Here is a 23326-nt window from a genome sequence, read left to right on the forward strand (position 1 = left end):
AGTTGACAAGCTTCCCTGTTTCCTCTCACTTTGCAAGAAGGAGGGAGTCAGCTCTTTGAAAAACTAACAACTAATTAGGGCCAGGAAGGGTCTAAGGGGGTCCGGCAGCGGAGGTGACAGAAAAAAAAAAAAGGGGAGGAAAGGCTAGCAGAGGTCCCCCCCCCAGGGAGTTACTGCACAGTGGGCTGGAGTTTGGGGTTCAATATGGTGGACAGATGTGGGTTCTTACAGGCAAGTGACCTAATCTCTCCGAGCTGTGAGGCATATAGATTCATATGTGTACATGGTGGGAGTTCAACAAACACCTTCAAACAGCCCTGAAGGTTGTGCAGGTGCATTCACATCTCTGATCTCATTTTAGGTCTCCCAGCAGCCTGAGGAGTACAGGGCAGGCTGTAGCGCTGGTTCCCATTTCACAGCCAGGAAACTGGCTCCAAGCAAGGACACACTTGCAGCTCAGGGCTCTGACCTTCCCCGCCATGAGGCACCATTGTCATGGTCATGGGGCTTCCCTGAGGCAGGCACCCTTTACCCGCCTCCCACCCCATCCTGATCCATGATGCTATCCCTGGTAATTACCTGGGACTCATCAGAGACACCAAAGGGCCAGTGCCAAACAGAGGCCGCCCTCTTCCCACCACCACCTCTATACATCCCTGGAGATGGGCCTGGGGTGAGGTTGAGAAGTGGCTTGATGCTGTACTGATCTTTTTCTTTTTCTTTTCTTTTTTTTTTTTTTTTTTGAGATGGAGTCTCACTGTTGTTGCCCAGGCTGCAGTGCAGTAGTGTGATCTCGGCTCACCGCAACCTCCACCTCCCAGTTCAAGCGATTCTCCTGCCTCAGCCTCCCGAGTAGCTGGGATTACAGGCACCTGCCACCATGCCCAGCTAATTTTTGTATTTTTAGTAGAGACGGGGTTTCACCATGTTGGCCAGGCTGGTCTCGAACTCCTGACCTCAGGTGATCTACCTGCCTCAGCCTCCCAAATTGCTGGGATTACAGGCGTGAGCCACCACGCCCAGCCTGATTCTTTTCCAAGGTATGCAGACCACTGGCCTCTGGTTGAATCTGTTTTATGTTGAGTTGTAACTTTGTTGAAATGCACAAATCTTAAGCGCTTCTGGTGCCTTGCTGAGCTCCACAGGCCCCGGGCTATTGAGCCAGGTCCCGTGCCAGGCTCGTCTCTCCAAAGCAGAGAAGTTATTTCCAGGCCAGGCCCCTGTGACTGAGTTTGGGGCCTGCATGGAGCAGTGGCACCGTGGACAGGAAACCCTGGGGGACGCTGAGGCTCCCAGGCCTCTGACTGTGACCACCACACATCTGCCTACAGCTTCCTCTTCCTCTTCCTCTTCCTCTTGACCACAGTACACCCAGGACCAAGCAGGAGAGCAGGTAACCAGTCATCGTGACCAGGTGGTGTGGACTGTGTATGGCCTGGGGACCGTGGGACATGCTGGGGCATGGGGTGCTGAAGCTGCCTCAGCCTCTGGGGGGTGCAGGAGGGGTGGGGAAGCTTCCCCAGAGATGGGCAGGAGGCCAGGGCATGGGCAGTCCCCAGGTAGCGTCAGGCTCTTGCAGCTGGTCTCACCCAGGCTCCTGGAGAAAGGAAGCGAGATCTTCCTAGTCCCAAACCTCTGTCCGTCCCTAATGCCCCTCCACCTGCAAATCTTATTCAGACTCTGAGTACACAATTCAAAGTACACACAGCAAGAGCACCAAGAGGCAGTAGGTTCCCCCCAGAGGTCAGCCTGCCCCCACTTTCCATCCTGTGCTCAGCAGCTGTCAAGCTGTTCGTCCCGATGAGGGGGCCACAGTCACGCCGCCCTGATCCCGCTTCTCAGCTCTGCGTGCCCAGCCTCTGGGCCGCCCTTGAGTGGCACCCATGGGGACAAGGCCCTCCTTGCTTCAAGCTCAGGGGGAGGAAGGAACAGAGTGGGTGGGGAACAGAGTAGATGGGGAACAGCCAGGCTGCCCTGATGGGAAAGTGGCTCTAGAGATTGGGCTGCTTTCAAAAGGAAAGTTTTGCTGAGAAATGCCACAGCCCATCCACTCCCCAAATCTTTTCTGAGGACTGGATGGTTCACAGGACTCAATGCTGCTGCTGCTGGTCTTTCCAGAATGCCCCCAACCCCGCATCACCACCAGCACCCCTCACTGGCCTCTGAGCACGTGTGTCCACACCAGGAAGAGACTCCAGAGCTGATCAGAAGTTTTGTGGCTGCTGTGGGACAACCTCCCACCCCCACCCCTGGGAAATGGGCCTCAGCCCTGTGGCCTCAGCTCCTCCTCCCCCGAGTCATGTCACCTGATGGCTACCGGGACACAGCCAGAATGTGCAACTTCCTGAATTCTCTCATGTTTTGTGGTTATTTTGCACCATTTTGTTTCTTCCTCTGGGTTTGTGGACAGGATGGGGTGAGCAGGATGGGCGTGGCAGGGTCTAAGTCCCCGATCCCTTCTCCTTTGCAGTAAGTCGGGTGTTTCTCTATGTGCCTAAGGAGAATTGCATCCCATAGATTAAAGTGTAAAGCACACTTCCTGTGGAGTCCAATTTTCCTTTTACCTTTCATCAAAAGTAGAGATGTATTCCCTCAGAAAAAAATGACCTGAGGATGTTAAGGAACACTGACATTTCAGTATGTGTATAATCATTATAATATTTATTCCCGCAGAGGAGCTGTCATTATTGATGTTTTACAGAAGCCACATGCTTTGCTCAAGGTCATTCGGTGGTAAGTGGACAAGCCACGCCAGAACTTAGCCTTCTGCTTCTCTATCTGGCCTGGACGTTCAAGACTGCAGCAGCGCCTTTTTGGTCATGGTTGAATCAAAAAATAATTTTTGAGAAACTTTGCAATGATCAGGCCACATAAGCCACCGAATATGACGCATCTCCTGCATTTTTATGTTCAGCTCAACAGTGTCATGATCCAGGGTGTCTTGGATCTTTTTTTTTTTTTTTTTTTTTTGAGACGGAGTCTTGTTCTTGTCACCCAGGCTGGAGTGCAACGGCACGATCTCGGCTCACTGCAACCTTTGCCTCCCAAGTTCAAGCGATTCTCCTGTCTCAGCCTCCCGAGTAGCTGGGATTGCAGGTACCTGCCACATTTTTTTATTTTTAGTAGAGACAGGGTTTTGCCATGTTGGCCAGGCTGGTCTCGAACTCTTGACCTCGTGATCCGCCTGCCTCGGCCTCCCAAAGTGCTGGGATTACAGGAGTGAGCCACCGCGTCCGGCCCCAAAGTGTCTTGGATCTTAATGAGCTTTAGTTAATCTATGACTGCATCATAGTGAAAATTTCCACAATGTCCACCAGGCTCTGTCCTTGAATCTTCCAGCAGCAGAGCCCACAGGTCTCCTTGGCTTCCTGACACCTTCCTGGGCAAGGTGCTCCTGTGGCCAGAAGGAAGAGGAAAGTGAAAAATTCCAAAAAGAGCCAGAGGGAAGGGCATTCTTGGGATCTCATAGCTGGCACAGGGCTCTGTGTGGGTGGACGCTCTGAGCTTGGGGACTGCAAGCTCCCAGGTGACACATTACACATTAGGAGTGGCATTTCCTGTGCCTGCCTGGTCATTCTGTGCAGCTGGGGCACCTACTCAAGGCACGTGTGAGAGACTGTGTGTGTGTGTATGTGCCTGTGTGTGAATGTGTCAGTGTGTGTGTGAGTTTGTGTGTGTGAATGTGTGAGTATATTTCAGTTGTATATGTAAGTGCGTTGTGTGAATGTGAGTGTATGTGTTTCAATGTGTGTGAATGTGTGTGTGTGAATGTGTTTGTGTGTATCAGTGTGTGTGAATGTGTTTGTGTGTATCAGTGTGTGTGAATTTGTGTTTGTGTGTGTGAATGTGAGTTTGTGAATTTGTGTGGGTGAGAGTGCCTGTGTGTGTTTGTGTGAGTGTGTATATGTGAGTGTGTGTGTGCATGAATGTGTGTTTGTGTGTATGTGTGTGTTTGTGAATGTGTTTGTGTGTATGTGTGTGTGAATGTGTGTGTTTGTGTGAGTGTGTATGTGAGTGTGAGAGTTTGTGAATGTGTGTGGGTGAGAGTGTGTGTGTGTGTGTGAATATGTGTGTGAGTGTGTGTGTTTGTGTGAGTGTGTGAGCGTGTGTGTGTTTAGAGTCTGAACTCTGTGTGGATCAGGAAAGAAAGGGGTCCTTGCAGGCTCGCCGAGTCCCTGCTCTGTGCCCAGCCCCGAGTTGGCTCCAATGGGGCTATATAGAAAGGAAGACATGGCTGGAGGACCTCCGTGTCAAGTTGAGGACACATTTCCAAGACTAGGAACCATTCAGGGACTCTGGGGCCACGATGACAACTCCCCTTCCCTGAGCCCCGAAGCCCAGGCCTGGACCCCCAAGGGACTCAGGGAGGGACTCAGGAAAGGGGAGTTCCCCCTGGCGGCCTCCTCGTGGGCACCACCGAGGGTGAGAGGAGCCAGCTCAGTGGGCCGCTCCCCCAGGTGCCCATCTTGACCACAAGGAAAGGAGGGAGGAGTTATTGGGCCTTCCACTAGGAGGAGACCTGGGGAAGTGAGAGTCGGGGATCAGTCCTGCAAGCTAGGGAGTCACTACAGAGAGAGGTCTCATCGCTAGAAATAGCCGAGGAACCTGCAGCCTCAACCTGGGCTAAGGAGGACGTGCCGTTCCTGGGGAGCCTTAGTCGGGGGTCCCCAGCGTCCTCCATTTTCTGACCGGCTCCAGGAATAGAACCAAAAGAAGCTGAACAAGGAAGCAGCGCGGCACCAAGAAAAGCAGAAGTCGGGGGGCCTTGGAGGCGTGACTCTCCCCTCGGGTCCAGCTGGGGCCTGGAGCTGCTGCAAGTGCCGCCTGTGCTGGGGAAGGGACCATGTGGCTGCCTTGGGCTCTGTTGCTTCTCTGGGACCCAGGTGAGAGTCTCCCTGCCCAGGAAAGTCTGCAGCAGGGAGGGAGGGTGCGAGGGGCAGGGCCGCAGGGCAGGTGTCACACGAGACGCTCCGAGTCTGGACTCGGTGCAGAACGCAGAATGGGGTGCGCTCTGTCCACCATATAAGATGGACAGATGAAGGGCCACACCCCGGGAGAGGAAGGAGTCAGAGCCTCTCCCCGCTTTTGCACCCACGTACCTTGGCTGAGCCATAGCGGGGCGAGTGATAAGGGGTGGGTGCAGAACAGGGACCTTTTAGGTTTTCAGTTGAATTCTTACAGGAAGGGGGACGAGAGGCAGAGTGTGTGGAGAGTGGCAGCCACTGACTGCGAGGTAAGGGTGGGGGAGACGCCGGGCTCAGTGCGTGCAGGGTGTGGAGGAGGGGGGTGTGGGGAGGGTGGGGGAGATGCCCGGCTCACTAGGTGCAGGGTGTGGAGGAGGGGTGGGGCGGTGAGGGAGTTAGGGTCGGGGTGGGGAGCAGGTCGATAGTCTCTGGAATGCGGAGATTTAACCAGGGCAGCCCAGCGGCTGGAGCCTGAGCAGGGGAAGTCCCGAGGCAGGCCTGGCTGGGGTTAGCCCCTGCGTGGGCCTGAGAACCAGGGGTCAGTCCTCTCCAAGAAGGGGATATGGGACAGAGGGGACAGAAAGGGTGGTGGGGAGGGCGAGGAGGGAAAAGATCGGGCAGAGAAGCGCTGAGATCTTCTTTAGGGAGAAGCGTGGGGTTGAGTCTTCTTCCCTGTCCAAGCGCAGGGGATTCCTCCCGCAGAGTCACCTGCTGTGCCTTCAGTCAGTTCCACCGCTCTCCTCAGACAGGTCCCGTGCAGACTCCTCAGGCCTAGTCCTAGGATATTTTACATCTTTGTGGTTGCTTTCCTTACAGATCGGAGGTTTTCTGCAATTATATTTGCTAACTACTTGTCTGTGGGAAGGTTATTACTTTTGGTGTCTTGACTTGGAAACGGGTCATCTTCCCATAACAGGTGTTCCTGCGATTCTCTTGGGTGTTCTTCTGTTTCATAGGATCGTTGTGCATGGGGAGGTTTCAGTTCCTGTCTGATATCTGTTTCTCTTTCTCCCATTGACTCATTGGCTGGTACAGCCAGAATGAGGCCCAGCGGACGTAGTGGTAGTGGTTGTCCCTGCCTTGTTGCTGACTCAGGGAAAAAGGACCAGAGCTTCTCATTATCAGGAAGAAGGGATCCACCAATGACTATTCACAAAGCATTTTTACTTTTATTTATTTATTTATATATTTATTTTTGAGATGGAGTTTTGCTCTTGTTGCCCAGGCTGGAGTACAGTGGCACAATCTCGGCTCACTGCAACCTATGCCTCCCAGGTTCAAGTGATTCTCCTGCCTCAGCCTCCCGAGTAGCTGAGCTTACAGGCATGCACCACCACGCCTGGCCACTTTTGTATTTTTAGTAGAGATGGGGTTTCTCCATGTTGGTCAGGCTGGTCTCAAACTCCCAACCTCAGGTGATCCACTCACCTTGGCCTCCCAAAGTGCTGGGATTGCAGGCGTGAGCCACCAAGCCTGGCCAACATTTTTATTTTTTTGAGACAGGGTCTCCCTCCATCACCCAAACTGGAGTGCAGTGGTGCAATCACGGTTCACTGCAGCCTCCACCTCCCGGGCTTAAGTGATCCTCCCACCTCAACCTCCCCAGTAGCTGAGACTACAGGTGTGTGCCACCACACCCAGCTGGATTCTTAATTTTTTTTAGGGACAGGGTCTTACCATGTTGCTCAGGCTGGCCTTCACTTCCTGGGATCAGGGGATCTTCCCACCTTGTCCTCCCAAAATGCAGGGATTACAGGCATGAACCACCACACCTGGCCCCTACAAAACATTTTTTATTTTATTTTTATTTATTTTTTTGGAGACAGAATCTCACTCTATCACCCAGGGCTGGAGTGCAGTGGCTTGATCTCGGCTCACTGCAACCTCCACCTCCTGGGTTCAAGCGATTCTCCTGCCTCAGCCTCTTGAATAGCTGGGCTTACAGGCACCCGCCACCACTGCCGGCTGATTTTTTTGTATTTTAGTAGAGACGGGGTTTTACCATGTTGCCCAAGGTGGTCTCGAACTCCTGAGCTCAGGCAATCTGCCAGCCTTGGCCTCCGGCCCCCACAAAATACCATTTTTATTATTTATAGAAATTATTATTATTTTTATCCTTTCAGCTATGAAGGAGGTGAATTACATTAGGAGATCTGGTCAGATGTTTGTCTTGATATATTATGCTGGCTTCATGGAAAGAATTAGGGAGATCTCCCTGTTTCCATGTTCTCTGCAGATGTTTAAATAAAACTGAAATTATTTGTTCCTTGAAGTTTTGAGAGAACTAACTTGTAAAACTGTCTGAGTTTTGCTTCTTTTCTTTTGATGGAAGGGAAAGAGTTTCTTAATAATACTCATCATTTTTGGTCTACATTAAAAAAAATCTAGCTGGGTGCAGTGGCTCACACCTGTAATCCCAGAATTTTAGGAGGTTGAGGTGGGAGGATAGCTTAAGCCCAGCAGTCCGAGACTGGCCTGGGCCGTATAGCAAGCAAGACCGCGTCTCTTAAAAAAAAAAAAAAAAAAAAGTCTATTCTTGGCCTACATTGATGATTTATATTTTCCTAAAAAATCATCAGTGTCACCCAGGTTTGCAGACTTATTTGTAGAGATTTGCAAATTAAACTGTTATTTTTCTTTTGAATTTTATATCTGTGTCTTTTTTATTTTTGGTCTGGCTACCCACTAGTCTAATTAATTGTTTGAGGCCAGGCACGTTGGCTCACGCCTGTAATCCCAGCACTTTGGGAGGCCAAGGCGGGTGGATCACTTGAGGTCAGGAGTTTGAGATCAGCCTGGCCAACATGGTGAAACCCCGTGTCTACTAAAAACACAAAATTAGCCAGGCATGGTAGCGCGCACCCCGTAGTCCCAGCCACTCGGGAGGCTGAGACATGAGAGTCCCTTGAACCCAGGAGGCGGAGGTTGCAGTGAGCCGAGATCATGCCACTGAGCTCTGGCCTGGGCGACAAGAGCGAAACTCTGTCTCAAAAAAATGAAATAAAATAATTAATCATTTACCCCTTACAAAAAATCCATTTATTAATGTATATACTAACTCCACTGTTTTTCTGTTTCTTAATTCACTGATTTCTGTGAATTCACCAATTCGTGAAAGATGACCTGGTTCTTTCTGTGTTGTGTGTGGGTGTGTGTGTTCCTCTTCTGACCTCTTGAGTTGGACGATTCAGTCATTTATTTGAGAGTTAACGGGTCAAGATTCTGTGACCCTAAAGGAAAACATTAAGATGACAGAGGAATATCCTGGTAGAAGACCCTGGCCCCAAGGTGGTCCCCAGTCTCATGTTTATGATTAGAGGGGTTGGAGGTGGTAATTCCGGTTGGAAGAGAGAAAGAGCAGAAACACAAGCCTGGGAGCACTGGGGATCCGTGTGATCGTTGCAGGTAAGTGGGGAAGTAAATGGAGGGTTTTCTGACACTTCGCAATCTCTAAATTATAATGACACCTTCACAGGTGGAACAGAGCTTTGGGGAGATGATTGGGTGACAGTTTTTTATCCAAGATTTCAGAGGAGAGAAGTTAATCAGGAGAGAGAGAAAGAGAGAGAGCGAGAGGGAGAGAGAGAGGGGGAGACAGAAACCAAATCCAAAGGGAAGTCAGACACTGGAGGTAGGACGAGAGACAGGATTGGGTGCTGTGGGCAGAGGTGGTGGGGTCACTGAGGTCAGGAGAGAAGCCAAAACATGGACAAAGAAAGATGACAATTCGCAGCCCAAGAGAGGCAGGGAATCGGGTCAGGACAGGGAGCAGGAACAGTGTCGTGGGTGAAGGAGGGCTGGGAACTGACAGTATTTATTTATTTGTGTTTTTGAGATAGAGTCTCACTCTGTCGCCCAGGCTGGAGTGCAGTGGTGTGATCACAGCTCACTGCAACCTCCACCTCCCGGACTCAAGTGATCCTCCTGCTTCAGCCTCCTGAATAGCTGGGAATACAGGCACGTGCCACCATGCCTGGCTAATTTTTTGAATTTTTGGTAGAGATGGGGGTCTCACCACGTTGCCCAGGCTGGCCTCAAACGCCTAGGCTCAAGCAATCCTCCCACTTTGGCCTCCCAAAGTGCTAGGATTACAGGCATGAGCCACTGCACCTGGCCTATTTATTTATTTGAGTCAGGGTCTCACTCTGTCACCCAGGCTGAAGTGCAGTGATGCGATCATAGCTCACTGCAGCCTCCACCTCCTGGGCTAAAGTGATCCTCCCACCTCAGCCTCTTGAGTAGCTGGGACCACACGTGTGCACCACCACACCTGGCTAATTTTTGTATTTTTTTTGTAGAGATGGAATCTCACCATGTTGCCCAGGCTCCATTTACTTATTAAGCACTTAATATGTGTCAATTTTAGTGATTTGTGTGTTTTTCTAGAAAATCACTTTCATCTAAGTTTATGAATTTTATGTAGAGAATTTCTGCAAAATATCTTGACTCTTCATTCTTTCTTCATCTGTGGTCCTTTTCTCTTGTCATGTCTTATTTAGGCCAGCCCAAAGGTTGTCTATTTTTATTAGCTCGAGTCATGTGAAACCCTGTTGTCTTGGTCAAAAAGTTGAATGCCAGCCATTTCATGTGATCCAACCTAATGTTATTTACCAGGCGTCTTACACCTGTGATCTCATTTAACACCCGCAAAGGCCATATGAGTCAGGGACAATTGTCACCACTTTATAGGCGAGGTGTCTGAAGCTCAGAGAGGTTAACTAACTTGCCCCGGAACACACAGCTGATACGTAATAGGGTAGAGATGTAAACGCAGATGGTTCTGAGGATATTTCTGCTTTATCCTGGCAATTGCCAGGGAGAGTAGCAGGAAACATCACACCTGTGACAAGCTTAGAAAGGCCTTCTCTGCAGGGGATCTGCACATCCAGGCGAGGAGAGGTTTGGAGGTTTGGATGGGACTCTGGGAGAGGCACCGAGGAGCTTATCTTTGGGCAGCCATGGCTGGGTGTGAAGTCGATGGGGTCGAGGAGAAGCTTGCACTGAAGTTTTTATAGAGGGCCTACCATGTGCAAGGCACCTGTAGACGTTGAAGGTATAAGAACGAGACCCCTATCCCCTTGAGGCTTTCATTCGAGTGGTCCCAAAGTCTCATGTGTGAGGAGATTTAAGCATTTGAAACAGTAAGTAAAATTAAAGAGTTTTGGCCAGATGCAGTAGCTCATGCCTGTAATCCCAGCACTTTGGGAGGCCAAGATGGGCGGATCACCTGAGGTCAGGAGTTTGAGACCAGCCAGGCCAACATGGTGAAACCCCATCTCTACTAAAAACTCAAAAATTATCCAGGTATGGTGGATGTCTGTAATCCTAGCTACTCGGTAGGCTGAGGCAGGAGAATCGCTTGAACCAAGGAGGCAGAGGTTGCAATGAGCCGAGATCCCGCCATGGCACTCCAGCCTGGGCAACAGAGCGAGTCTCCACCTTAAAAAAAAAAAAGTTCTAACCCGAGGAAAGGAGAGCAAGCCCCACTCCCACCATCCCCGGCCAATATGGGACCACAGAATTACAAGGGCAGTGAGACACTGCACGCACAACTGCCCAGCGGGCACTTGCCCATTTGCCCGGGGCAGGGACCGTGTGTCCTCTGCTTGGCGGCTGACACTAGCTTCGAGCCATCACCTTACTCTCCCCGCTTTGCATCTGCGAATTATTCGGGAAAATGATAGACATAATTTTCAAGGAAGCTCATTTATTTCCAAGATTTAAGTCTAGGAGAGCTGGGCAAACTAAGACACAGGATAAATGAAAGTTTTCGTCAGCAAGCCTTCTGCATTTGTGAGGTTTTTTTTTTGAGATGGAGTCTCTGCTCTGTCACTCAGGCTGGAGTGCAGTGGCACGATCTCAGCTCAACATAACCTCTGCCTCCAGGGTTGAAGCAATTCTCTTGCCTCAGGTTGAAGCAATCCTCCCCAGTAGCTGCAATTACAGGCGCATGCCACCACACCCGGCTAATTTTTGTATTCTTAGTAGAGACAGGTTTCACCATGTTGGCCAGGCTGGTGTCGAACTCCTGGCCTCAAGTGATCCACCTGCCTTAGCCTCCCAAAGTGCTGGGATTACAGGCATGACCCACTGTACCCAGCCAGTATTCTTGTCAAAATGGCTTGACAACCCTATTACTGCCCGGGTTTGTCCCCCTGGTGGGACCAGATCAGTATGTGGGCTGGTCTTCCTCTTGCGGGGTTGCCCAGGGCTGGGGTGGCCCTCCCGGGAGGGCAGGTGCTTAGGGGTGAGCTCTTATGGTCCTGGCAGGTTTGGAAGCAGGAGGCCCCTGGCAGGTGAGAGTGGTGGGAAGCGTAAGGGAAAGGAGGCAGGGGGCTGGAGAAAGGGGCTGCTATGAGCAAAATCTTGAGGGTGGTGGAGTAGAAAAGAGAATGCTCAAGCTGTGATCTGGCTGATGGAGCTGATATGAGGTGAAGGAATCAGGGGCTGAGGGCTGGGGGTGCTGATGTGGAGTTGGGGAATCTTTGGAGGAGGTGACCCCAGGGCCCAGCCTGAGCTCTGCCAGTCTCCATGGAAAGCCTCTGCCCCACTTCCACCTGTGCACGGAGGGAGCCTCTCACCCTCAGTCCCCGCTCCTGGGTGGACAAGGCCTGTCTGCCTGCCGCTGCCCCCTCCACACCCCCAGGGTCCATGCGGCCCTGACCCCAGGGCACCGCTGACCAGGCTCATCTGAGGAGGAGCCGGGACTCGGGCTTGTGTTTTCCAGGCTGTTTTGCTCTGAGCGGCCCCAACACCGTGGCAGGCCCCGTGGGGGGATCCCTGAGTGTGCAGTGTCACTATAAGGAGGAACACGGGACTCGCAACAAATACTGGTGCAGACCACCACAGATTCTCCGATGTGACAAGATTGTGGAGACCAAAGGGCCAGCAGGAAAAAGGAACGGCCGAGTGTCCATCAGGGACAGTCCTACAAACCTCAGCTTCACAGTGACCCTGGAGAATCTCACAGAGGAGGATGCAGGCACATACTGGTGTGGGGTGGATACACCGTTGCTCCGAGACTTTCATGATCCCATTGTCGAGGTTGAGGTGTCCGTGTTCCCAGGTGAGCCCCTCCTCCCCTCAGCGCCTAAACACAGGCTCAGGTTGGAATTGTTGGGGCAGGAATCAGATCAGAGACATGAAGCAGTGTGTGTGTGTGTGTGGATGTGTGTAAGAGAGAGAGAGGTGGGGGCCAGGGGAACACAGTTAGGGGGTCTCTCCTGGAGCAGCCGACATGTCTGCCCAGTATTGAAGAAGGGAAGGGTCCAGTGACAGGGAGGCTGAGAGAGCGTTGCCTGTGAAGGAGCCAGGAGCGCACCTGTGGCTCAGCCCCATGGAAGTGCAGCTGTGTGAGGGAGGGGTGGGGCTGAACAGAGAGTCCGGGGGGCCAGATGGGAAGCTGCTGCCCTCAGGGGGAGCCTTACCACATGACAGGTCAGATTTGCAGTGTAGACAGACTCCTCTGCAGCATGGGGTCTCGCAGGAGCACCTGGACCCTCATCAGCAGGATGGAAAATTAGGACCATTGGGAGTGGCACCTGGGTCCTGTTCAGAAATGCCCAATTGGCCCAGGAGGGTCCTGGAGAGACTCTGGCCCTGGGGTCCTGTATTCTGCCCCCTTCCTTAGTGGGCATTCTGTGTGAAATCAAACCAAAAAGGCATCCTGAGTGGTGGGAGAGCCAGAGGACAGCTCCCTGGGTCTGACTTGTGGTTTTGCCACCAGCGTCAACGTCAATGACACCTACAAGTGTCACTGCGGCCAAGACCTCAACAATCACAACTGCATTTCCACCTGTATCATCTACTCCCCTGTTTGCAGTGAGTGCCACCCACAGTACTAGCATCCAGGAGGAAAATGAGGAGGTCGTGAACTCACAGTAAGCACCCTAGCCCCTGAGACATGGAGGGGGCCCTGTGCTAAGGAGGAGCCCAGGGCGGGGACCTTGGCCATGTGGGCCAGCTGGAGGTGTGCATCACTCCCTTTGCCCCAGGCCCAGGTTGGAAGCCATAGTCTGAACACCCCGGCTTGGACCTGCCCTTGGCTTTGGAAGGGGGCTCAGGTCGGGGAGAAGTTGGGGGGCAGATGGAAGGAAAGTGATAGCTACTGAGGGCTGGTGACATTCTGTGAGGCCCGTGTTAGACGCTTCACATGAGTGTTCTCACTTGCTCTTCACTGCAGCCCTGTACTGTCGTCATTCCCTGTATTCGTCTGTTTTCACGCCGTTGATAAAGACATACCCAAGAGTCGATAAATTATAATGAGAAAGAGGTTTAATGGACTCACGGTTCCACATGGCTGAGGAGGCCTCACAATCAAGGCGGAAGGGGAAAGGCATGTCTTACATGGCAGCAGGCAAGATGGAGAATGAGAACCAAGCGAAAGGGGTTTCCTCTTATAAAGCCATCAGATCTCGTGAGACTTATTCACTACCACGAGAACAGTATGGGGCAAACCACACCCATTATTCAATTATCCCCCACCAGGCCCCTCCCACAACACGTGGGAATTATATGGGAGCTACAATTCAAGATGAGATTTGGGTGGGGACACAGCCAACCCACATCAATCCCCATTCAAGATGAGATTTGGGTGGGGACACAGCCAACCCACATCAATCCCCATTCAAGATGAGATTTGGGTGGGGACACAGCCAACCCACATCAATCCCCATTCAAGATGAGATTTGGGTGGGGACACAGCCAACCCACATCAATCCCCATTCAAGATGAGATTTGGGTGGGGACACAGCCAACCCACATCAATCCCCATTCAAGATGAGATTTGGGTGGGGACACAGCCAACCCACATCAATCCCCATTTTACAGATGAGTAAACTGAGACTCAGAGAGGTTAAACAATTTGCCCAGTCAAGTAGCTACAAGAGGCTAAGGCTAAGCTTCCAATTCTGGTTTATGTGACTCCAGAGCCTTGAGTTCTCCTCTCTAAATAGTGGTTCTTAACCTTTTTGGGGGGTTACCAGCCCCACATAGAATCTGACATCTATGGACACTCTCCCCAGAAAAACACGTGCAGTCACAAACCTTTTCTGGGATTCACGGACTCCCTATTCTAGCACAAAACCCCACAGTTCAATCCTGGCACTAGCCACCCAGAGTTAGTGCAGACCCCACAGGTGAAGAGCTTCCACATCCACAAGACCGCCCTGATTTAGATGCCAGTTGAACTTTGGGGATCCCCAGGCCACCACATTTCTGACCAACTGGATGCAAATTTGGGGGTTCCAAGGACCCCCTCAGGTTCAATAATTTGTTAGACTCAGAACTCTGGAAAGCATTATACTTACAATTACAGTTTTATCATAAGGGATAAAGGATAAAGATTAGGACCAGCCAATGCAGAGACACATAGGACAAGGCTTGGGAGGATCCCAAACAGTTTATGTGCCCTCTCCAGGTGGAATCAGGGAGCATCACCTGCACCCTCCCTGCGGCACCTCAATATATTTATCAACCAGGAAGCTCCTCCAAGCTTTGGTGTCCAGAGTTTTTATTGGGGTTTCATTACATAGGCATGATGTGATTGAACTGTCTTCACCTCCAGTCCCTCTTTGGGAGGTTGGGCTGGCTCAGGGCTCTAAATCTCTAATTACGTGGTTGGTCTTTCTGGTAACCAGCCCCATCCTATTGTCTCATCTCTTACCAAAGTCCAGGTGTGATTCATGAACAATAAAGACACTCCTAATTTTTAGGAAATTCCAAGGATTTAGAGCCTCCCTCCTAAGAGCCAGGGAGGAAGGCCAGCCAGATTCTTTACTGGACAACTCCCAGAAACCCCTCCGCAGGCTTCTGCCGACATATAAGACAAGGCAAAATTCAGGCTCAAACATGCCACTTCCAGAAGTTTACTCTGTAGATACACATAGGTGGCAGCACTGGGTTCTGTGGGGCCTGAAGGTTGTGCAATTTGCGGGGTGGGTTGGTGGGGTAATCTAAGAAAAAGACGAGAAAATTATGAATGCAAACATAGGCATGAAGGAAGGAGCCCAAGCAATGGAGGGGCCTGAAGCTGGGCTGCGTCAGCCTCCTAGTCAATCTGCTGCTGCATGGTCAGGTGTGAAAAGGTGGAGCTGCAAGGCAATTTATAAGCAACGTTTACCATTGCAAAGAACTGGGGGAAATGCCCATTCAGTGGGAACATTTAAATAAATCATGGTCTATCCGTGTGTTGGAATACCCTGAAGCTATAGGAAAGAGTGAGGGACTTCTTTATGTACTGACATGGAAAGACCTCTAAGATGTATTGTTAAGTAAAACCAGAATAGCGTTAGACGAGGCCTCCTTTGTGTGAAAAGAGAAGGGAAATCCTGTACATTCATATTTGCTTATATACACATAAAGAAACTCTGGAAGGTTCTTAAGAACAGCATGTGTGTATATGTGGGGAAATTGGGGAATGTGTAAATGGGGGGTGTGTAGAAAGGGGGCTTTATACTGTATTTTTTTAATTAACCTTATCTATCTACTTAAAAAGTTAGAGAAGAAGACCAGGTACATTGGCTCATGCCTGTCATCCCAGCACTTTGGGAAGTTGAGGCAGGAGGATGGCTTGAGCTCAGGAGTCTGAGACCATCCTGGGCAATATAGCAAGATTGAGTCTCTACACAAAATTTAAAAATTAGCAGTGGTGGCCTGTGCCTGTAGTTCCAGCTACTCAGGAGGCTGAGGCAGGAGGATCACTTGAGCCCAGGGGTTCAAGGCTGCAGTGAGCCATGATCACCACTGCACTCCAGCCTGGGTAACAGAGCCAGATCCTGTCTCAAAAAATAAAAATAAAAAAGTAAGTTGGAGAAGGCAAGTTGGCCGCATCCTCACCATCCTGTGCCTCCTCCAGGCTCCCGCTGCTCCTCTCCCTGTTGGCATTGTTGCTGCTTCTGTTGGTGGGGGCCTCCTTGCTAGCCTGGAGGATGTTTCAGAAACGGATCAAAGGTGAGTTGGCTCCCCACACCCCTCTGCCCCACCTGGGGTGGTCAGGCCCTGACCACAGACACTCATCTTCAAAGCTATGTCCTCGTCCCACAGTATTGCTATGAAATGTGACACCCAGACCACACATCCTGGGTGATCCTACAGGGCAGGTCCTATGGGAGGCATCCTTGTGCGTGGTGGTTACAGGCTGTGGGAGGTGGCTCCCAAGCAGGAGGCTTTCCCACTGCCAGCCCAAGGGTGGTTGCCCCATGAAGCAATGACCCTCTTCTGTTTAAAACCCTGGCATGGTGAGCTGGGCTCAGTGGTGTGCATCTGTAGTTCCAGCTACTCAGGAGGCTGAGATGGGAGGATTGCTTGAACCCAGGAATTCAAGACCAGCCTGCGCAACACAACGAGGCCCCCATGTCTATAAAATAAAATAAACCCTTGCATGGTCTCCCTCACCATAAAAAGTCCAGGTCTCTACAGGAGTCACTGCCCTCCACGATCTGGCTCTACCCACCTCCCTCTCCCCGTCCGTGCACCGTGGAAATCAACTTCTTGTATCTCCTTTAAGAGAGCCTCAACCTCAGCCTCTCCTCTCCTTCTGGGTTTGCTCTGGGCACCTGGAGGGCCTCCCCTGCCCGCTCTCCCCAGCTCACTCCCAGTGGACTCCAACAGTGGTCCTCAGAGTTTCTTTTCTCTGGGACCTTTTCTTTGACTCCAAAGAGTGGCTTGGGGCCCCTCCTGGCTATACCTCTGCTGTCACAGCCTTTTGGGGACCAGATTGTCATTGGTGGTGTCCTCACCTGCCTTCCCACAGGCATGCGCTTCAAGGAGGTACAGAACAAATATTTGTCAAATTAATGTGTTATTCAGTATCTCCAGCTGCAGCGGGCACCCCAGGGGCCTCCAGGCAATCTCTAGTCCAGCTGCCCTCCTCTGAGCTCAGATTAAAAGAGAGAACAGGAACTCTTGGCACTCAGTAGGTAGATGATCAATAAATAGCTGATAAGCAAATTGAATAAGCACAGGAACAGAAGAACAAGTGGAGGTGTGGCCACCAGTCCTCTAGATTGCAGATCCCTGGCCGAGGTCAAGTGTAAGCCTGAAGCTTCCTCCCTGTTCGGAGAGTTGAAGATTCCACAGGCATAAGATTCTCAGGGGAATCTTTGTCCAAAGCCTTTCAAGACTTCAGTGAGACTGGGGTGGGAAGAGATGGGGTTATCCTGTCCCATAGCTGCGGGATAAGCTGGTGCATGCTTGGTGGCGGGCACTGCTCACACACACCCCCAGTGCCTCCTGTGGCACCCAGGCTTTTGGGGGAGAAATCAGCCTCAGTAGATCTGTGCAGGGTGTATGGGAAGAAAACCACTTCCTCTTTCCCATCTGCTTTGCATGTGTCATTTTCTGGTAACCCCATCCTAAACTTCAGCACCCACGTGGATGCCACTGGTTTGTCTCAGTTCTGAGCCCCTTTCAGTTTCCTTTGTGCCCTTTCACCCAGAAAGGCTCTGGCTCCTCAAAGAGCCTCCTGCCTGCTTAAAAAGGATGTATGTGATTATTGTAGGGAATTTGAAAAATGAGTAAAAGCACAAAGAAGGAAATAAATCCCCCATCATTGATGATAACTAAAAACCCCACAACCTAGAGAAAACCAGCCACTGGCCCCTGAGGTATATCCTTCCAGTCTTCTTTTCTATGCCTATATAAATGCATCTATGATTTCTTTTTTTCTCTTTTTTTTTTTTTTTTTGAGACAGAGTCTCACTCTGTCACCCAGGCTGGAGTGCAGTGGCATGATCTTGGCTCACTCCAGCCTTGACGCCCCACTGCCTGGGGCTCCAGTGATCCTCCTGCCTTAGCCTCGCAAGTAGCTGGGACTACAGGTGCTCACCACTAGGTCTGGCTAATTGTTAAATTTTTTTTTTTTTTTTTTTTTTTTAGAGATGGGGTTTCACTATGTTGCCCAGCCTGGTCTTGAACTCCTGAGCTCAAGCCCAGAGTGCTGGGATTACAGATGTGAGCCATCACACCCAGTCATGCATCTGTGATGTCTTAACAAATTGGCCTCATACCACTCATTCTCTTTTAAACCTACATTTTTGCACTTAACATATGGTACCATGTTCCCAGCTATTAAATGTTCTAAAAATCACAGACTGCAGAGTTTACTGGTGTCTTAAGCTTCCTGTAACCCATCCTCAGTAACAAGATAAAGGCTTTCTATTCAAACATTTTTGACTCTCTGTCCCCTCCTTTGCAAGTCCGCGCCCCATCCCCTGACTGTGTGGCTGGGGCTGACTTCCTCTTGCCCTGCCTGGAACCTGACACCAGCCTCATCACACCTACTCCCCACTCTTTCCCCCAGCCCACATTTGTCGTTCATTCATTCACACAACAAAGCTGTCCTGAGCACCTACTGTGTGCCAGGCCTATGCTGGGCCCTGGGGACACCATTGTGACTGGGGTAGACTGGGTCTTACCTTCAGTGAACTTCCCCTACCGCTGGCTCCCGCAAACCTTCTCACTACCACCCTCCTTCCCGGGCGTTGAACTCCTGTCTCTTCCCCACCAGCTCTTTTTCTCCTTCCCATCAGAACACTTGTCCCAGGTGGGGACAGGGAGGGCAGTGTGGTGCCTGCACAAAGCATTTGGAAGCAGAGCACTTTGCACCCCAGAGTACCCGGCTGCATGCTCCGTTAGGTCAGCTGTGGCTCAGCAAGCCCGTCACTATACGTGGTCTTGTGTCTCCCAACTGTGGGCTCCTCCCCTTTGATTCTGGGGGAGGAGCCCACAGATCCCCATGGCATCCAGTACAGTGGGCTCTGGGGTTGCCTGGCTGTGGACCTAACCAAGGGCATCAGCAGCATGTGTGTCACCCACTGCCCACCAGGTCCAGGCTCCCAGGGTGAAAGGGTTAGGGTGTACAGGGCTGTGCTCACAGGCAGCACCCCTATAGAGCAGGTGCCGGCAGCCAAGGGCTGTGTGAGCCTGAGCTGGGGTCCCTGGGGCTGACAGGCCTCCTTCCGTATGGCCTGGGGCAGCAGGCAGGTGGGCTGTCTGGGAGGGCAGACCTCAGGCACGGGGATGAGAGTAGAGGCCCACAGTCTGATGCAGCCCTAAGCTGCAACTTCCCACAGTCTGATGCAGCCCTAAGCCCCAGATGCACAGGGCTTTTCAGTGGTATCCTTTCTCCCCTGGAAACATTTGTGTGAGATCCCGTGTTGAAAGCTTGCTTTGGTCCCTCTCCTCCAGCTGGGATGCTTCTTTCCTTTATTTTATTTTATTTTTTTTTTTTGAGACAGAGTCTTGCTCTGTTGTCCAGGCTGGAGTGCAGTGGCATGATCTCAGCTCACTGCAACCTCTGTCTCCCAGGTTCAAGCAATTCTCCTGTCTCAGCCTCCCAAGAAGTAGCTGGGACTACAGGGCGTGTGCCACCATGCCCAGCTAATATTTGTATTTTTAGTAGAGACAGGGTTTTACCCTATTGGCCAGGCTGCTCTCGAACTCCTGACCTCAAGTGATCTGCCCTCCTTGGCTTCCCAAAGCACTGGGATTACAGGCGTGAGCCACCGCGCCCGGCCCAGCTGGAATCTTTCTATTTCTCCATTTATTCACTCATCCTGTGTTCATTCATTCATTTACTAAGTCACTAATTTACTCACTCAACAAACCCTTGAGTTCCTACCATGCTTCAGGCCTGAAGGGATAGGTCCCCAGGGCTGAGGTCTCTAGGGAAAGGCCTTTTCCCAGAAGGCTTATAGGGTCCTCCATCCTGGCCGTTGTTCCGGGATTCAACCTCCTTCCTCTCCTCTTGTCTCTAGCCGGTGACCATTCAGAGCTGTCCCAGAACCCCAAGCAGGTAAGGGGGGCTTCAGCAGGAGGTGTATCAGGTGGCTGGGCAGAGGGTACAGAGGATGCTGGGGAGTTGGACAGTCCCATCGGCCAAAGGAGGATGGATGGAGCCGGGAGCTCGCCCAGAGCGGGACGAACGATGCTGGGAGATGTGGTCACTGGGTCTTGTTCTGAGTTCTGGCCAGCCTGTCCCCTCCCTACTAGGGCAAATGGAATGAAGGGAGTCCCTCCCAGCCGAGCTGACCTGGGGAACATTCAAATACTGGACAGAGTGAGGTAGAGGCAGGAAGGGGAAGGTGGGGGCTGAGGCGCTCAGAGCATAGAGGAAGGGGAGACACATGCAGAGACGCAGGGACAGAGGCTGCAGGGCTCTGTGGACACCCACCTGGGACCTCCTGCCCACCCAGGCTGCCGAGCAGAGTGAGCTGCACTACGCAAATCTGGAGCTGCTGATGTGGCCTCAAAAGCCAGCACCACCAAGGGAGGTGGAGGTGGAATACAGCACTCTGGTAAGTGCGATAGCCCGGCTTCTGGGCATGTGGCCCCTGGGCTGTGCCAGGGCACCCCTAGGAGGGGGGGCAGAAGGGGAAGGAAGGGATCGACTTGGTGATCTTGTGCCTGTCAGGGATAGGGCCACACGGAGATGGAGCAAGTGTAGATTTTGCCAGAGCAGAGGTCCTTAGAAGGGCTTGGTGTCATTGTGGCTGGGGGGTTGGGGGGTGGCCAGCAGCTATGGCTCTGACAGTCCGTGAAGTCCAGCATGGTTTAAGCACCTGCTGTGTATCATGAGCCAAGGTGAGAACCTGTGACTTCTCACTGTTTTGGTCTCATCAGCTCTTTGGCATCAATTCTGCTTTCCAGGTTTTTGTCTGTGACCCGCTGTGGGGCAACACTTGGGCGCAGCCACCTTCAACTGGGATAATGGGATGGGGGCTGCCTCCCTGGGTCGTGATCCACCTACTAGTGGGAGAGTTCAAGCAGAAGCTGGGGGTGTCTTGGCAGAGAGGATCGGGAGAGACATAAGCATCAGCAGGGATGCTTAAAGGACCGCCCAGGCCTGGGAGCTGAAGGGGCCCCTCAGACATGTTGGGTGGTGCCATGGAGGGCTGGCACCAGGGTGACAGGGGACACTGTTACTGGTCTGCCTGGAAAAGTGGCCCAACTCCCTGGGATATCTCCAGCCTGGTACTGTTCTCCCCAGGCCGCCGTTTTGCACCTGACAGGGGAAGAGGGGATCCAGACCTGCCACTTCCGGGTCCCCTGATAGCCGCACCCCTCCCCAACCTCCCGCCAGCTGTCTGCATGAGGATGAGGGTGGTCTGTGGGCCCAGGGTTCTGGGTGGCTCCTGGCCAAGTTTCTTTCTTTCTTTCTTTCTCTTTCTTTCTTTCTTTCTTTCTTTCTTTCTTTTTCTTTCTTTCTTTCTTTCTTTCTTTTTCTCTCTCTCTCTCTTTCCTTCTTTCTTTCTTTCTTTTTTTAGGTGGAATCTTGCTCGGTCCCCCAGGCTGGAATGCAGTGGCACAGTCTTGGCTCACTGCAATGTCGGCCTCCCAGGTTCAAGCAATTCTCCTGCCTCAGCCTCAGCCTCCAGAGTAGCTGGGACTATGGACACATGCCACTGCACTGGCTGATTTTTGTATTTTTAGTAGAGACGGGGCTTCACCATGTTGGCCAGGCTGGTCTCGGACTCTTGACCTCAAGTGATCCACCTGCCCTGGCTTCCCAAAGTGCTGGGATTACAGGACTGAGCCACCACACCCAGCCAGCTCCTGGCCAAGTTTCTGAGCGCCCCTGTGATGGTCAAGCCTGACTCCTTCCTTGCATGACATGATCTTGTGTCCACAAAGCTGCATGGCCTGGGACCAGCAACAGCCTTGTTGTTCTAACTTGATCTAAAGTGATCTCATGATCTAAAGTGGATGGGACATGGTCTTACTCTTCTCCTAGCCCCCTTGGTACAAGTTGGGACTCATGCCCACAGTACAGCAAGTTAATCAGAGCTGCAGGGCCAACGCAGTACCCCTGTACTGGCTTCAACTCCACCTAGAGAACTAGGGGTCCTCTGCAGAAAGGGACCTCAGAAAGGGATCCATGGCTGCTTCTTTGTGAGAACTTTTCTTTTTTTCTCTTTTCTTTTCTTTTCTTTTTTTTTTTTTTTTTGAGACAGAGTCTCACTCTGTCGCCAGGCTGGAGAGCAGTGGTGCAATCTCGGCCATTGCAACCTCTGCCTCCCCAGTTCAAGCGATCCTCCTGCCTCAGCCTCCCAAGTAGCTGGGATTATAGGTGCCCACCACCACGCCCAGCTAGTTTTTGTATTTTTAGTAGATACTGGGTTTCACTATGTTGCCCAGGCTGGTCTCAAACTCCTGACGTCAAGTGATCCACCCGCCTTGGCCTCCCAAAGTGCTGGGATTAGAGGCGTGAGCCACTGCGCCTGGCCACAAGAATGTTTCATTAAGAGAAGCATAGAGGTGTCTCGGGGGAGCCCAGCCAGGTCTCAAGGCCTTAGTTTCTTCACTGTAGAATGGACCAGGCTGGGTCAGCCCCGAGGAGCCCCCGAAGCCTCCTGCCTCTGATGCTAGGGATGTTGTGCTGCTGCTTGCCCAGGTGGGGAGGAGCAGCTGGGTGGACAGGATCATAGAGAAAAAGAGGCCAGGACAGTGGAGCCTCTACAGTGAGGCCTCACCAAGGCCCCTCAGGTGTCCTCCCTCCTCCGTCCTATGCTGGGGGTCCTTCCTTCCCTTGCCTCTCCCAAGCCTCTGGTTTCTTGGTTTCTCTCTGCAGGCCGCCCCCAGGGAAGAACTTCACTATGCCTCGGTGGTGTTTGATTCTAACACCAACAGGATAGCTGCTCAGAGGCCCCGGGAGGAGGAACCAGATTCAGATTACAGTGTGATAAGGAAGACATAGGCCTTTGTCTTGCCTCGCCATCGGAGCTCTCATGGGCCCCAGGAAGTCCAGGGATGGCTCCCTTATCCCTGGCCCACGTCCTTCTCAGCCTGCCCTCGATGACAGTGACCAACAGACAGGCAGCTGGGTTTCCCAGGCCGTCCCTCTGTTGCCATCAGCTCGATTGGCTTCCCTGAGGGCCAGCAGGGCTGGGGGCTCCGGGAGCAGCAGGAAGCACTCCCAGCCACCAGCGCCTGTTGCCTATTTCCCCTTTGCCCCTGCTTCATCCCAGCTCTGTGTATGGAGGACAAAGCTTCTCCCTGCGTGGCTCCAGGAAAAGATGTGTCTCACGTAGGTGGCACCTGCCAACAGCGTTGTCAACCACAGCCCCTTAGGAACGTCTGGAATTGCTTGGGAGTTGGGGAGAACTGTCAAGAAGAGTGAAGAGAGTGCCAAAGCGGAGATCTGTTCACATGGGGGCCATGGTGGGGGGACCCACTAAAGATCAAGATCAAAGATCCTCCCCATCTCACAGACAAGGAAACTGAGGCCAGAGGGAGGAGAAAATTGCTCATGGCTCCAGAACTGGTGGCAAGTTCCTCTGGACTCTTAGGTTTATTTTTAATATGAAATATAAAAACAGTTTCAAATATCTTATTGAGGGAGAAGTAAAAAGTTATTTAAACAA

The 23326-nt window shown here is 51.9% G+C and overlaps 1 protein-coding gene across 1 annotated transcript; it reads left to right on the top strand.

Annotated features, from left to right (window-relative positions):
- The first annotated feature begins 559 nt into the window (after positions 1–559).
- LOC100431722 (CMRF35-like molecule 8) lies at positions 560–23326 on the top strand. Its single transcript, XM_009252008.3, has 7 exons — positions 560–673; positions 11634–12030; positions 12691–12844; positions 15820–15914; positions 19721–19758; positions 20159–20260; positions 22534–23326. The coding sequence occupies exons 1-7, from the start codon at positions 560–562 to the stop codon at positions 22657–22659; spliced, it is 1026 nt and encodes a 341-aa protein (XP_009250283.3). The 3' UTR covers positions 22660–23326.

The sequence above is a fragment of the Pongo abelii genome, chromosome 19 (genome assembly GCF_028885655.2).
Source record: "Pongo abelii isolate AG06213 chromosome 19, NHGRI_mPonAbe1-v2.0_pri, whole genome shotgun sequence".
In the NCBI taxonomy this organism is placed as follows: Eukaryota; Metazoa; Chordata; class Mammalia; order Primates; family Hominidae; genus Pongo; species Pongo abelii.

Excerpts from the sequence above, each read along its gene's own strand:
- LOC100431722 (XM_009252008.3), top strand. The coding sequence starts at position 560 with ATGCTATCCCTGGTAATTACCTGGGACTCATCAGAGACACCAAAGGGC. Across the intron at positions 19,759-20,158 it reads TGTCCCAGAACCCCAAGCAG|GCTGCCGAGCAGAGTGAGCT; the intron begins GTAAGGGGGGCT and ends CTGCCCACCCAG. Across the intron at positions 20,261-22,533 it reads AGGTGGAATACAGCACTCTG|GCCGCCCCCAGGGAAGAACT; the intron begins GTAAGTGCGATA and ends TTCTCTCTGCAG.